Raw genomic sequence first — 14,538 nt, forward strand, 5'->3', positions numbered from 1 at the left:
CCCGCCCCTTTCGCTCCCAGCAGGCCTTGCGCGCGGGAACATGGCGGCGTCCAGGTAGAGGGCGTGAGGGGGACCGAGTTGGCATGGCGTTGGCGTCGGGGCCCGCGAGGCGGGCGCTGGTTCGCCCTGCGCGGCTCGGCCTCGGGGACTGCGGGGCCCCGGCACGCGGGGCGTACGAGTGGGGCGTGCGCTCCACGCGGAAGCCCGAGCCTCGGCCCCTGAACAGGGTGTACGACATCCCCGGACTGGAGCCCATCACCTACGCGGGGAAGATGCACTTCATGCCCGGCCTGGCGCGGCCGGTCTTCCCGCCCTGGGACCCTGGTTGGACGCACCCAAAGTTCCGCCGCCCGACTCCGGTTCACGAGCAGCCGCTGTACAAGGATCGGGTCTGCTACGTCTTCCACCAGCGCTGCCGCCTCCTGGAGGGTGAGGCCCTATAGGACGGGCAGGAGGGGACCTCGTGCCCCGTCCCTCCGCCCAGCACTGGCCCCAGCCCCCTGTGGCCTTGAAACTTCGTGGGTCTCGGTTTCTCCGTCTGCGAAATGGGTAGTGATTACGGCCTCTGAGGGTTTCGAGCCCAAGTGGGATGAGAAGCGCTGCTCCCGTGTGAGGCAGGATTAGAGAGCTGGAGGGGCCAAGGGAACAGACCCGGCTCCTGCCGTCCAGCTCTGTGATTCGGGGCAAGTGGCTGAATCTTCGGGAGCCGGCCTCTTCTGGGAGCTCGGGGTTCTGACTAGGTGGGCCACACTGACCCTTCCAGCTCTTAACGCCCTGACACGTACCTGTACACCGAAGAATTAGATGGAGGGAGGCTAAAGCATGCTTAATCTCCTGGCCTCTGGCCTGTTCTCGCAGGATTGGTGAAGGTGACAGAGAGGGACGTGGTTTGTGGGCACACGTGCTCTGGGTTAATAGTGAAGCCAGGGCTCTGTCTCCCGTCTCCTAGGTCCCCCTCCTTTGTCAGAGGTCAAAACTGAGATGTTTCCAGGAAGGGGTCTGGACCTAAAAGCCATCTGGCCTGCTTCTGCACCCCTTTCACTAAGAGCAGGTCAAAATGCCTGAGCCGAATAAAACCAGTCTGTGTCTAGAGTAAAACCAGAAGTTATTTTCCAGAGTCCGGGGAGGCGGGAGGGAGGGGCTCGTTTGTTGAGAGTCTCTCCCTGTTCTTGCTGTTCTTCCCTAGTCCCTTAATCACGTGGAAGTAGAGCAGGTTCTGAAAACACAAAACGGTCTCAGGGTCAGTGGGAGCAATTATTTTCCAAAGAGTAATTAGGAAAGGAAGACGCCTGGCAGGATTTGGAAACTAAACCAAAGAATAAATCCTAGATTTGCCGGCGGGGGGAGTAAGTCAACTGGCCAGCCTCTGAAGCCACTCAAACCCATTCCCAAAAGCTGAATTTCTGGTATCTAAACATTCCCATTGCCCTATCAGAATGCTGAAATGGACCTCACAAGACTTGGCGTCCCCCTCCCCTTTTTTTAAAATTTATTTTAAGTAGGCTCCACACCCAGCACGGGGCTTGAACTCACAATCCTGGGACTAAGAGTCCCATGCTTTAACAACTGAGCAAGCCAGGCGTCCCACCCTTAAGTGACCCTGGTAACATGACCAGGCTTTAGGGCAGACAGACTCAGATTTTCCTCCACACCATCACTTACAGGGTATGTGACTTGAAGCAAAGTCTCTGAATTTCATCCTCCAGTTCCATTAAAATCCCATCAGATTTAGAGATAAAGTTCCTGGCACAGGATAGGTGGTGATGCTCAGTAAATGGCAGCTCTAATAATTACATATTATTCATGTACTAGTGAACCATAAAAATCTCAATTTTTTAATCCATTGTCAAGTTTAAGGAAAAGTGGCATTGTAGAACTCAAACTCTGACTCCAGTCCCATGTTTTTTCTGCTGCACCACAAAATTCAGAAGGTACTGTTCTAAACGCTTGTATTTCCCAGGTCCTATAAGTCTCAAAGTGAAGTCTTACTGTCCTCATAGCATTTCATTTATTAGCGCAAAGTAAATTGCCTGAGAAAGTCTCCTTCAAAGTATCCTAGGCTCCATTTAATCCTAGGCATAGCTTTACAAATGAAAATAAGTCTCTGAAACTGGTGTTTTCCCAGTTGGCACAAGTAGCCTACTAACCAAAGCAGTCACCAGCCTGCCATTAACTTGTAACTACACTCATGGAGAAGAATACAGTATTAGCATCGTTTTGACGGTAGGAGACTGGTATGTAGATTTGATGCATAATTTAGGTTCCTAATGCTGGGCACTTTCTTCCCTCAGGGAAGCCCGATCTGGGGAAGGTGAAGTAAGGGAGTTTTGCTTGGCATCGCAGCCCATCCCACTGACAGTAACTGTCCTTAATGTTTAAAAATGAAGCAATCTGAATCCAATCTATTTTTCTTTATTTATATTACATCTTTTCCCGAAAAGTATTTCAGGCATCTTACAAAAATTTTACAGCACAGCCAAATTAAATTAAAAACATGGAGGTGAGGAAATCCACACAAAGGAAAAATAAAACACTGAGGTGAATACAAAAAAAAAATCCATTCTGTGAGGTTCTGCTTGCTAAAGGGGAGCCCTTAACTTGGCTCTCAGCCTGTTAATGATACAGAGACAGGGTCACTGACTAGGCCAGTTGCCTGTTTCTGTAGTTTTATTAGAACATAGCCACACCCACTTGTTTACTTGTAAGTGGCTGTTTTCATTGCTACAGAGTTGAGGAATTGTGACAATGTGTACAGCTCAGAAGCTGAAAATATTTGTTATCTGGCCCTTTAGGGAAAAGTTGTTGACTCCTGTTATAGAGAAGAACATTTTCAGTTATGTAGTCTCACTATGTCCATAAGACAAAACCATGCTATCCCAGGAAAACCCCAACCTTCTGGTAGTAAGGCCAGGGAGGATCCTGTGTAATAAATAGAACATGTGATCCTTTCAACAAAAAACAGCAATGCATTTCATACAGCTTCTGCATACAAAAATCTGCTTAAAGATAGCTCATTATAGAAGTTCAGGGTTAGGTGAGATGTGAAAGATTATGTTTCAATGTTCCCCAACTCAGGGTCCCTCAGGTTATTCATGGTCTCTTATTTCCATTATTTAACAAAAACTATTTTCCCTTGATAAAGCAACATGGGCTTAATCCTTGGCCCACACCTAACAAATGGAGTATATTTGGTAGACATGAGCTTTTCCAATCAGGGCCTTGGATGTGGGTTAATAAAGGGATCTAGGATTTGAAATGCTGGCATATAGTCTGGAGTCTGAATCTTGCAGGCCACAGACAGACTCTTTCCCGCAAGGTTCAGCCTTAGGAGCCCAGCCACCTTTGCCTCTTTTTGAATCCCTCCAGGGCAGGCACGCACCACCTCAGCCAGCTGTTGACCATCATTAGTTGGTCCTGAAGCTGAGTTGAAATCTGGCTGTCCTGGCTTCCACTCTTATTTTAGTTCTGACTCCTCAGATGTCCTAGCACAAATCCTGATTCTCCCAAGGCAGACATTTCCCTAAGATGGTACTGTCAGACTTAAGCAACTCCTACAGAATCGTTTTCTTTTTTTGTTTTTTGTTTTTTTTTTTTGTGACTGATTACCCCAAAGGTGTGAAGCAGGCCCTCTGGCTTACCAAGGCCAAGTTAATAGAAGGCCTTCCTGAGAAAGTGCTTAGCTTGGTCAGTGATCCAAAGAACTATATAGAGAACCAAGATGAACGCGTTCTGAATGTGATCTCTCATGCCCGTCTCTGGCACTCCACTGAAGACACCCCCAAGAGAGAGGCCTACTGGTAAGTTTCCCCCAAGGCAATAAGATTTCTGGTCAGTGGATCTTAGAGTCAACCTGTTGCTTTACATCTCCAAATGTCTCTTCTTTCTTCTAAGTCCAGTCATCGTGGACAGTCTGATACAGCTGTGTAAATCCCAGATTCTCAAGCATCCCTCTCTGACAAGGCGGATCTATGCCAAAAACTACACGTTTTCTACTACCTGGAATCGAGGTTGGTCATCTTGGTGTTTTTTTTGTTTTGTTTTGTTTTGTTTTAATCATTCTGCTCTTAGCCCCACTAACAGCTTACCAACACCACGTCCATACCTGTGCTCATTTCCATCCTTCACAGACCAATTTTGTAGGCTCAGACACATCCTCCTATCATTAGCCACAGACCAGACCAGCCTGTTTTGGGGGATAGGAGGGACAGAAAGAAGAAGAATCTTTAAACAGGCTCAATGCCTAGCATAGAGCCCAAAGTGGGGCTTAATCTCACAACCCTGCCATCATGACCTGAGCTGAAATCACGAGTAGGACGCTTAACCAACTGAGCCCCAGGTGCTCCTCAGACGTTTTTGTTTTTAATCACTTCTTCCCATGACTTAATTCACCCGTATCTGTTGAGTGCCCGTGAGTGCCTAAATGTTGAAGAAAAGTAATAAAGCACAGGCAGTCTCTGCCTTCACAAAGCTCATACTTGATTGTAAGAGCCTTCTTGCTCCATTCATGCTTTTCTCTTTTTCCAAATCCATTTTCCACATAGCTGCTAGAGTAATCTTTCTAAATTGCACTTCCCTCCCCTGTTCAGATCCCTCACTGCCTCCCAGGATCTCAAACCATTTATCATTGGATGCGACCCACTGATTTGGCTACCAGCTAGTCTTTCTGATCTTCAGTCCATCTCTACTACCCCCACCCCCACTGCACCTCTTGGCCAAATTTACACTTCAGCCACTTGCAGCTTTTTGGCATCAAGCTTTTACACCTTTTGCACTGTGCTGTACATTCTGTCTGAAGTGCTTTTTTCTGCTTTCCACATTTGGCTAAATTCTTGTCTGCAAGGCTCAGCCCCCTTCCTATGTGAATGCAGATGTTAGCTAGTCTGCTTCTGCGCTCCTTCTGCCCATCATACCTATTTTTATCAGAGCACTTGTTGTACTGTATTGGAATTCTCTAATGTCTTCTCCATCTGCCCCACTAAACTGAACTCCTGACAGCAGGGACCACATCTTACTCATTTTTGTACATGGCATCTAACAGTTCATGGCACATGAGCAGTGCTGACTGAAGGGATGGGTGGGTGATTACCACTCTGAAGTGTCTTAGGGATATTGGAAGCACACCAGTATTTTCATTGGTGGAAATCCGGAGCAGGGAAACTAGCTATGGAATGATTTGGGATTTTCAGGACCTCTGCTTGATCAGGTTTCTCCCAACTTGCCCCTTTTGAGTATGTGCTTCCTGGCAAGGAGTCAGCTATGCAGAGGTAATGGCATCACTAAGGAAATTATGAACCTCATTCATAGAGGAGTACTTGTTGGCCCATCATCAACTATTACCTCTAATTAAACTGCCCCATTTGGAGCTGTCACTGGAGGAGGGATGTGGAGGGAATTGAATTGGAAACCACACTAGAGTGGTCTGCGGGGAGAATCTAAAACCCAAGGTTAGGAGAGGTCCAGGCACATTTATCTTCTTGCAGATTATATGTGAGGAAACAGGAAATACTTTAGAAAACTATTCTTGAGGTGTGGGTGCGTTTTAATAAGCGGATCAGAGTTTATCCATGCACAGATGTAGTATTCCTGCTTTACACACCCAGTGAGGGAGACTGCATGCTAATTAGATGACAGTGCTGTTGACCAAACCAGTGTTTGGACATAGAAGATCATCGCCCTTGATCTCTTACCATTGCGTTGTGATCGCTTATTTCTAAACACCCAAAGCGCCTTCAGAGGAAGATTTGCCCCCTGGAGAAATTTCAGGAGGCCATTCTCAGGGAGCCTTTCAGGCACATTTTGCCTAGTGGCACACAGCCTCCTGTGGGGACCTCTGTGAGGGACATGTGCACACGCTTGCAGTGGCAGCTTTGCTGATTTGTCCGGTGTGCGTGTGTTTCCTCATAAACTTAACAGCTATGTAGCAGATAGGCTGATCCGTCACAGGTGAGGCTCCTGACTGGCCTGATTTTTCCTCACTGTCAGTTGTTGAAGACAGCTTGGCTCCTTTCCTGAGTTTAATAGCCTTTCTCCTTAGTCTCTAGTCACCTCCCTCCCTCAATTCTCCATTCCCCCTTCTACATCATGCCCTAATCACCTGGGTTGTCTCAGTAAACTGCTGTGGGGGAGCAGACTTCTGTGCCTTTGCACATGTTTCTTCCACCTTAACTAAAATGTTTTTCTTTCCTTTTTCTTGCCTGGGCACACTGTTAACCAATCAAGGGCAGTTTTGCCCCCTAAGGGAGATTTGGCAAAGTCTGGAGACATTTTTCATTGAACAGGGGGGAGTTGTACTGGCAACTGGTGGATAGGAGCCAGGGCTGCTGCCAGAACTCTGCAGTGCACAGAACAGTTCCCCTCACCAAAGAATTATCCAGTCCAAAATGAGAATACTGCTGAAGTTGAGCAACTCTGCTCTTATCCATCCTTCGGAAACTAGCTTAAAAGCATCCGCTTTTGGGAAGCATCGCAGGCCTCGGAGGTCAGTTTTCCCCATCTCTTCTGTCTCGGAGTATGGTTCACACTTCTGTATGCGCTTACTACCTAGGAAGCTTCTTGAGAGCAGAGGGTAACTCAATCATTTCTGGTCCCCAGCGTAGAGCAGGTGCTTGGGAAGATCTGGGTGGGGCAGCCCTGAACCCACAGAGACTGCCAGGCTTCAGGGCTCTTTGGTGAGGGAACACAGGAAGAAGAGGGCATTGGTTGGTCCCCTTGTCAGCATCTTGATCAGAGTTTTGTTTTCTGCGATCAGGCTGAGCAGCTAGGAAGGCACTAAGATTTGAGCTACATGGCAGGATGAAGGCTCTAGACCAGGGTAGACTGATTGTCTCTCTCCTCTTTTTAGAGTCTTTTCTCCTTCAGGTCTGTGGTCCTAGTGGAGCCCGACTGAACAGCAAGGATCCGCTGCCTGCCATTGCCTCCAGAGAGGAGGTGGAAGCTACAAAAAATCATATTCTTGAGGCCTTCTATCCCATATCTCCCACTATTGACCTTCAGGAATGCAATGTTTATGACGTGGAAGACAACACGGGTAAGTGTCATAGCCTCATATCTCCAGGCAGTGAGGAGATGAGGGATGCGCTTTTTCCAGAGGAAAGGAGCATACTGAATACTGTGTGCTTGGCACCTCACACGCATTTTTCCTAAGAGCCATGTAGCAGCCTATCCCCACTTTGTGGGCAAGAAGATGAGACTCAGGGAATCTAAGGGGTTTGCTCAAAGGCTGACTTTGCTTTTGATCCCTGAGGTAACTGTTACATCAGAGTTGTAATGGGTGGCTGAGGGGCTCTGGGCCAGGCGCCAAGTCCTTTATTCACAAGTCCCTTGAAAGACGCCCCTCTTTCTATGCACCCTATAAACTCTGGCCGACCTCCTGCAAGGACAGAGGAAGCCCTACAGGCCTTGGATGGAACTATTCATCTAAACTCCATGGAATAAGACACCGCCACCCCTCTGGCCACCACAACAGAAACTGGAGCATCAGGCTCGCACCCTCTAGTCCGCCCCTAGGAGTCCTAGTGCCTGCCTTCTAACCTCATCTCCACGGTGACAGCTTCTAGCAGGCCCAGCCTGCTGCCACAACCTCCCAGCTAGCCGGCCAACCTGACCTGGGCTCTTTCCTCTCAGTCCATCTGGTTCCCAGTTCCAGAGCCACCCTTCTGAAACACAGATTCTGCCCCTTGCCTTCCTGCCTGCGTGCCTACCTCCCGATGCCTCTTGGGTACAGGTGGAACTCCTCAGCTTACCATCTGAGGGTTTGAGGGGCTGTTCTCTGCCCCTGCACCACCCCTGCCCTGTCCAGCTACACACAGCACACTGTGCCCTTCCTCACCTCAGGCTCTGGCGTGCCCTCTCTCCCCTGACTGGGGTCTGTGGCCGGCTGCTTCTTTCTGTCCCCACCTCAGTAGTTCATCTTTGGAGTCACTCCTTCCCAGAAATGCTCTGGGGTCCTCCCGGTCATCAGGGCCCCTCCCTCTGTCCTTTCCCAGCCTCCAACACACCCTGCCCACATCTTCACCTGTCCCTTCGTGTGGGGCCCCCCAAACTGAACCCCTCAAAGGCAGTGGCAAGCCATGCTTGGCCTCTGTTCCTGGCACCTGGCTGTACCTGGAGCCTGTCTCAGGCTGGCTGCACAGGGTGCTAGCAGCTAAAGCCAAGACGGTGGCCCAAGGGAGGGTGTTGCTCTCAAGTAGTGCTTGCGTCTGGGTTTTTCAGAGCCCATGTTTTCCCAGCTTCTTCCTCCTCCTCACCCACTCTAACTAACCCAGGTTACTCATTCCAGAAGCTGCCAGCCTACCAAGAGTTTACTCTTAGCTGTGCAGGGGACAAGAATGATGGCCTGGCAGGGGTGTGGCTGGGGAGAACAAGGGCTAAGCTCTAATCCTCAGTGCCAGGATTTGCAGATCACTTGTGAGTATGAAGCGAGTCACTTACCGCTAATAATTAAGTAGGGAATTTTGCAAATGATTTGCTTTAAAAAAATAATTACTCTAGTTTTCAGGTTTTCTCCTATTAACATCCCTGTCATCTATGTGCTTGAATAGTGAGAAAGAGGGCGGAGTTAGAGTCAGCCCACAGGAATGACCTGACACAGGTTGGCAAAATTTTCAATAAAGAGCCAAATAGTAAATATTTCAGGTTTTACAGGCCACATATGGTCTCTGTGACAGCTACTCCGGAGACATTGTGTAAATGAGTGGGCATGGCTATGCTCCAGTAGAAACTTTATTTTCAAAAACAGGCGGGGGGCCAGATTTGGCTGGCAGGCAGGCTGAAGTTTGCCATCCCCCGAGCTGTAGTGATAACATCTGCCTTTACGGAGTCTCTGTAGTGCCTGGCACTGAGCCAAGGTGAGGTGACTTTCTAAAGGCTTTGGGACAAGCTGATGATCCTTTTTGCTCCTCTACCTGATTATGCATCTTGCAGGATTCCAGGAGGGTTATCCTTACCCCTACCCCCACACCTTGTATTTCCTGGAGACAGCAAATTTACGACCACACCGCTTTCGACCAGACCAGCTGCGAGCCAAGATGATCCTGTTTGCCTTTGGCAATGCCCTGGTTCAGGCCCGGCGCCTTTATGGGGTATGTATGTGGAGGAGACCACCGAGCTACCTTATGTGATGTTGACTTCCGGCCTTACACTGCTCGAAGAAAGGAGGGAGGCACAAGGGATTCCTTCCTTGACTGAGGAGTTCTAGGGACAGGTGCTTCTATCCACCCTACGGAGATACCCTGACATCTGCCTGGGGCCTGCTGTGTGCCTGCGTGTCGTTTCCATAAGCCACTTCACTTGTTGATCAGAATAGCCCACAAGGTTTCTTTATTATCCCCATTTTCCAGTTATGCCCCTGAGCTGCAGGGAGGCTAAGCAGCTTGTTCAGCCTTACATAGCAGTGAGTGGTGGGGAAAGGGTCAGAACTAGGTATGCCCAGCTCCTAAGGCTTGAGTTACTTGTGCTCTTGTACACCCCTTTGATTCTGTGATAGCAGAACCAGAGCACAAGGCTCCATTGGGCAGGAGGAGATAATGTAGACCTGTCTCCCAAGAGAGGACAGGTTCAGGGACCAAGATACCACTTGGTGATAGCCCCTTAATTCTCAGAGGAGGTTTCGAGGACCTGGATGGTGGAGAATGCAGGCTGAGTGGTGGTCCCACAGAGCTACCCCCAAAATGGGGGAGAGCTTGCCCTGGGAGCAAAGGCCTCCCGTAAAAAATAACAGTATGGGATTCCTTCAGCAGGCCTGGACACTGGATCCTGGGGTGGGGGGCGGTAGGGGTGTGGGGAGTGTGTGTGTTTGTTGGGCGAGGGCTGAGAGCTGCCAGCTCCTGAGTCTGAGGCTCTCCAGGAGGAGACTCATGATGTTCTGTTTCACCTGTTTCCCATCCTACTTGATCTGAGATCTAGGTGGGGTTGCAGAGGTGTGGTTGGCCAGATGAGATAGGGAGTGGATTGGACCTTGCTACATGCCAGACATTTAATGAGGATTCTTTAGATCAGTGTTTCTCAAAGTATGGTCCTGGGTTAGCTCATGAGCATCATCTGGGAACTTGTTGAAGTACAAATTCTGCATCAGAAACTCTGGGAGTGGGGCCCAGGTAACCAGTGTTATAAGAAGCCCTCCAGGTGATGCTGGAATAAGCCCAACGTTGAAAAACACAGCCCTAAAATTTGAGAACCACTGCATTGTTTGATCCGTACAGCAGCCCTCTGGCAGGTGCCATTAGCTTCATTTTACAGATGAAACTGAGGTTCAGGAAGCTAAGTACCTTTCCCAGTGTCACAGCCAAGAGATTAGCAGCTGTTACATCTTTATGTCACCTTTTTTGTCTTTCCAGTCCTTGAAGGTTGTCTTTCTTCCATTCCTTGACTACGTACTCATGAAGGCTCTGGAAGGTTAGATGACTTGCCCAAGATCCCATAGCTATTGAGTAGGGAAGCAAGCATTGGAGCCCTGGTCCCTCCAGCTTCAAAAGATGTGTTGCCTCTCAACTCTGGGGCAGGGGAAGGAAACAGACAGAGTCGCATGCCAGGTACCCAGTCTGCAGGCTCATTGTAGCTTCTGTGCCAGCTGTTGCCAGCAGAGCATGGGTAGCAATGCTACCACTAATTGCCACCCAGTTGGGTAGGAGAGGAGACCTCCCCCACCCCTCCAGGTACAAATTATTCCTGGGGATGTGAAGTTGAGCAATTATGGGAAGTGCCTCCATGTAAAAGGTAAAATTGCTGAGAAATTTATGTACTACCTGCAGTTTTATTGATCTGTAGAGGGAGATAAGAGTCAATACAGAATTCTCAGCTAACACTTAGAGGTACTTTTCTTTTTATTTATTTCTCATGCAGCTAAGAACAGGTATTTCTAAGGCCAACAGTCCCAGTGTGGCCCACGCCGAGGTCTGACATTAGCTATTCCTAATGTCATCCAGCTCTGGAGGGGTGAATGTAGGCAGCATTTTTGAATCAAGGATGCTCTGCTTCATGGGGCCTGCCTACCGGGTCTGTCCAGCAGGTAGCCATCACCAAACTGGACTGTTGGAAAGGCTCAGTGGGGTCAACGTATAATTTTTCATCCGCACGGGACACTCCTGGGCATGAAAAGAGGTACTACCACCCGATATCATGGGATGTTAAGTGTCAGCTACAATGTTAGAGTTTTCAGTGATTTCCTAGCATGGCATCTGATCCTGGCTCACCTGTCATGGGCAACCTTGTACTGAACCTCAGTTTCCCCATCTGTGAAATGGGAGCAGACTGCTGGATTCATGAGATTACCAGTGGCTATAGAACCACTGTGATGCCTGGCACACGAGAGGCTTGCAGTAGCTGGTTGCTACCATTACTGTTACCAAGTAGTGCTGATTTGAAGGGATCATCAGCAAATGTGCTGCCAGGTGAAAGCCCGGTGCTGGCACGGTGGTGTGGGCATGCCAGGGATCTGACATGTTCTCAGAGCTGCCGGGGGCACAAAGCTCAGGTCAGGCGACTGCCTGCAGGTCCTGGGCATTGTGCAGTGCCAAGCCCTTTGGAGCGAGGCACTGGCTAGTCTGCCTCCTGGGGCCACACGTCCGTGTGATGCCACCAGACAAGTCTCAATTTCCTCATCTGTCAGGCAGTTGAGAGCTGAGCAGAGTAAGGTCATATATTACCTGACCCTCCAGGTTAACATTTGGTGGAACTGAGATCACTATTTGGATTTCCCATCACCTCCTGTGCTCTGCCACTGGCCCGTCCTCACCTCCCCCCCCCCCCCCCCCCCCGCCCCCGCGGCAGGAATTACTGTCACGTGTTTATTAACCAGGAGGCCCGGGTCAGGCAGAGCCAGGCTGGGGGAGGGAGGGACGGACTCGCTCTGGATGGTGTCCTGAGCTCCTCCTCCTGTTACCATTGCCCGGTCATGGGAACCTTAAGCGGGGCAGGCATTTGTAGAGGCCGAAGCTAGAAGCTGCCTGTTCCCTGCTGCTCTTCACCCCGGCTGTTGCTGGTTTGATGGACTCGTCCCCCTCTCCTCTCAGAACCACACTAAGGTTTTGGAGCAGCCGGTTGTTGTGCAGAGTGTGGGCACCGATGGACGCGTCTTCCAGTTCCTGGTTTTACAGCTGAACACCACAGACCTGGCGTCTAACGACGGCATCAAGAATCTGGTCTGGGTGGACTCGGACCAGCTCCTCTATCAGCATTTTTGGTGTCGCCCAGTGATCAAAAAGAAAGTGGTTGTGGTAAGTCCAGCCATCTCCAGCCTGGTGATTAGAACAGGGCCATTACACAGTTTCCCCAGAGTGAGCCAAGGGTGGGGTTGAAGGAATGCTCACAAGTGGGACCCTGGCTTTAGAGACTTCTGCCCAGGATCTCTACCTGGAGGGCTTGTCCGCTAGAACGGTGCCTTTCCACCCTGGGCCCTGCCCAGTCCTCCGCTGCCCTCCTGCTTCCCTGTGCACTCAGCACGCCCAGCTCTTCACAGCGCCCCTCTGGGCCTTACTGGGTGCTGCTGCTACCCTCTCCCCCTGCCTTCCATTTCTCTGTCCTGTCCTTCCAGGGTTAGTGAAAGGACCCACCACCCACTGCTGCCCTCACTGCAGTGCCTCGGGGTGGGGTCCCTGTAGCCCGTGTTCCCCCATCATAGCACAATCCCGCTGCTATTCTGTAGGTTTTTCTCCTCCATCAAACTGAGCTCCAAGCTCCTCGGAGGCAGGGCCTGTGGACAAGGCATTCATCATTTCTTCCCACGGACGTGGGATTCGTCCCATGGCCTTGTGACTGTCACACCCCAGGGCTCTGCTGCCAGAGTCCAGGCCTGTGTTCTGTGCAGCCCCCTTGTCTAAATTCACTATGTGACGTCAGGCAGTGATAAGCGCACTGAAGGGTCAGGGCAGCGTCAGGGGCTGTGAGAGAATGGAATAGGGGTGCCGGCTGTGTCCTGGGTCCTGCACGGCCTGAGCAGGTGTGCTGCGTGGAACTGGTGTTGGGCCTTTGAAAAATGGGCTTGTCAGCTGCCTTGTTACCTCTCCCGCATCTGTTGGTGCTGTTTCTGCGCAGGAAACGCCTCTCTGCTCTGGGCCCTCTTCTTTCTTTGGCCCCGGATACCTTTGTGTGCCAGCCACAGCCACACCAGCCACGTCTGCCCTCTGCTCTTACCCTGCTCTCCTCTCCTACATGTTTCTCTGGGCTCTCCCTTCTAGAACACTGCCTTAGCGGCAGACACATCCTGGTTAGTCAGATGGCTCCTCCACACCTCTCCTCAGCTCCTGCACCCCCGTGCAGGCCCTGGCCTCAGCCTGGCCCTTCTACGTTCCGCTCTGCACTGGTGCATGTACTCCTCTCTCTGAGGCAGCCTGCTTTTGCTGTTTCTCTCTGGCCATTCTACTTGCCCTTTAAGACTCAGTCATTTGTATGGAAGACCTTCTCCCCTGCTTTCTGAGCATCTTTTCCCTACCTCTTTTGTGAGGCCTATCAGCTTTTCTCATCACTGTTGGAACGTCTAGCTGTGAGCTCCTTGAGGGCAGAACCAGATTCAAGCCACTGTTGGGCACAGGTGCAGCACAGAGAGAAGGGGCCTGAGCAATGTGTGTGAAGTAGTGAGAGATGATTTGGGGATGCAAAGGGGGCAACAGACCGCTGGTTGCAGTGAGAGGGATAGGGGATGAGGACAGTGCCAGCACACGTTCTGGCTAGAAGCACTAGGAGTGCTTTGTGTCCCCCAGCCCAGCCGTGTAGCCATCAGTGCTAGCTCCCCGCTGCCCCCCTTGTGCGTGAGAGGAGGTGGCAGTGACTATCCAGGCATTTAGGATTTACATAAAACCAACCTTTCTTTTCATTGCTGCTATTAAACCTACTAGCAGGATCCTAACGGGCTGTGTTCTTTCCAGGAACCTGTTGGGCCAACTGGTTTCCAGCCAGAGACGTTCAGGAAGTTTTTAGCTCTGTATTTGCATGGTGCTGTGTAAGCCAAGGACCGACCTGAGGTCTGAAGCCCCCTCGTCCCCCTTCACGCAGAAGATCCTGCCTCTAGAGCAGTGCTGGGCCTGCCGGAACCTCAGTGCTCCTCCAGCCTGCTGGTCTGGCTGCCAATAAAGAGCGCTTCTGGGGCCCTGGAGCCCGTGCCTGGTGTGGGGAGCTGTCAGGAAGGGCGCCCGTAGCTGCACAGCGGCTACACCGTGAGCCTGCCTGCGTGTGCGTGCGGCCCTGGGGCCTGACCTGGCCCACCCTAAGCCCTCCCTGCCCACGGCCCATCTTGACTATAGATAAGAATCTTTGTCTCTGGATTTCATCTTCTTCACCTGAAACTTGAGGTTAACATGAACTACCTTGTTTCGAAGCCCGTAGATGATGTATGTGTAGCATCTGCCACGTGATACGCTCTCTCTGATGCCTGCTGGGTTCCCCTGGGACTCGGAATTGCGGGCACATTCCATAATGACTGCAGGGAACCTGCATAGAACATGCATTGTAGATTTCTCCCTGGTATTCGGGTTAACAGAGCAAGTCCATCCCTGGTTCGGCTGCGGCCTCTCTTTCACGTAACTTCCAAGTCCTGCTCTGGGCCCG

At 50.7% G+C, this 14,538-nt stretch overlaps 1 protein-coding gene across 1 annotated transcript; it reads left to right on the plus strand.

The window, feature by feature from the left end:
- The first annotated feature begins 8 nt into the window (after positions 1-8).
- MRPL37 (mitochondrial ribosomal protein L37) lies at positions 9-14,308 on the plus strand. Its single transcript, XM_072820328.1, has 7 exons — positions 9-429; positions 3,614-3,797; positions 3,892-4,007; positions 6,842-7,027; positions 8,923-9,080; positions 12,009-12,212; positions 13,860-14,308. Exons 1-7 carry the CDS (start codon positions 84-86, stop codon positions 13,935-13,937), a joined length of 1,272 nt encoding a protein of 423 aa, XP_072676429.1. The 5' UTR covers positions 9-83; the 3' UTR covers positions 13,938-14,308.
- Positions 14,309-14,538: the final 230 nt, after the last annotated feature.

The sequence above is a fragment of the Canis lupus genome, chromosome 3 (assembly GCF_048164855.1).
Source record: "Canis lupus baileyi chromosome 3, mCanLup2.hap1, whole genome shotgun sequence".
In the NCBI taxonomy this organism is placed as follows: domain Eukaryota; kingdom Metazoa; phylum Chordata; class Mammalia; order Carnivora; family Canidae; genus Canis; species Canis lupus.

Excerpts from the sequence above, each read along its gene's own strand:
- MRPL37 (XM_072820328.1), top strand. The coding sequence starts at position 84 with ATGGCGTTGGCGTCGGGGCCCGCGAGGCGGGCGCTGGTTCGCCCTGCG. Across the intron at positions 3,798-3,891 it reads CCCAAGAGAGAGGCCTACTG|TCCAGTCATCGTGGACAGTC; the intron begins GTAAGTTTCCCC and ends CTTTCTTCTAAG. Across the intron at positions 9,081-12,008 it reads AGGCCCGGCGCCTTTATGGG|AACCACACTAAGGTTTTGGA; the intron begins GTATGTATGTGG and ends CTCTCCTCTCAG.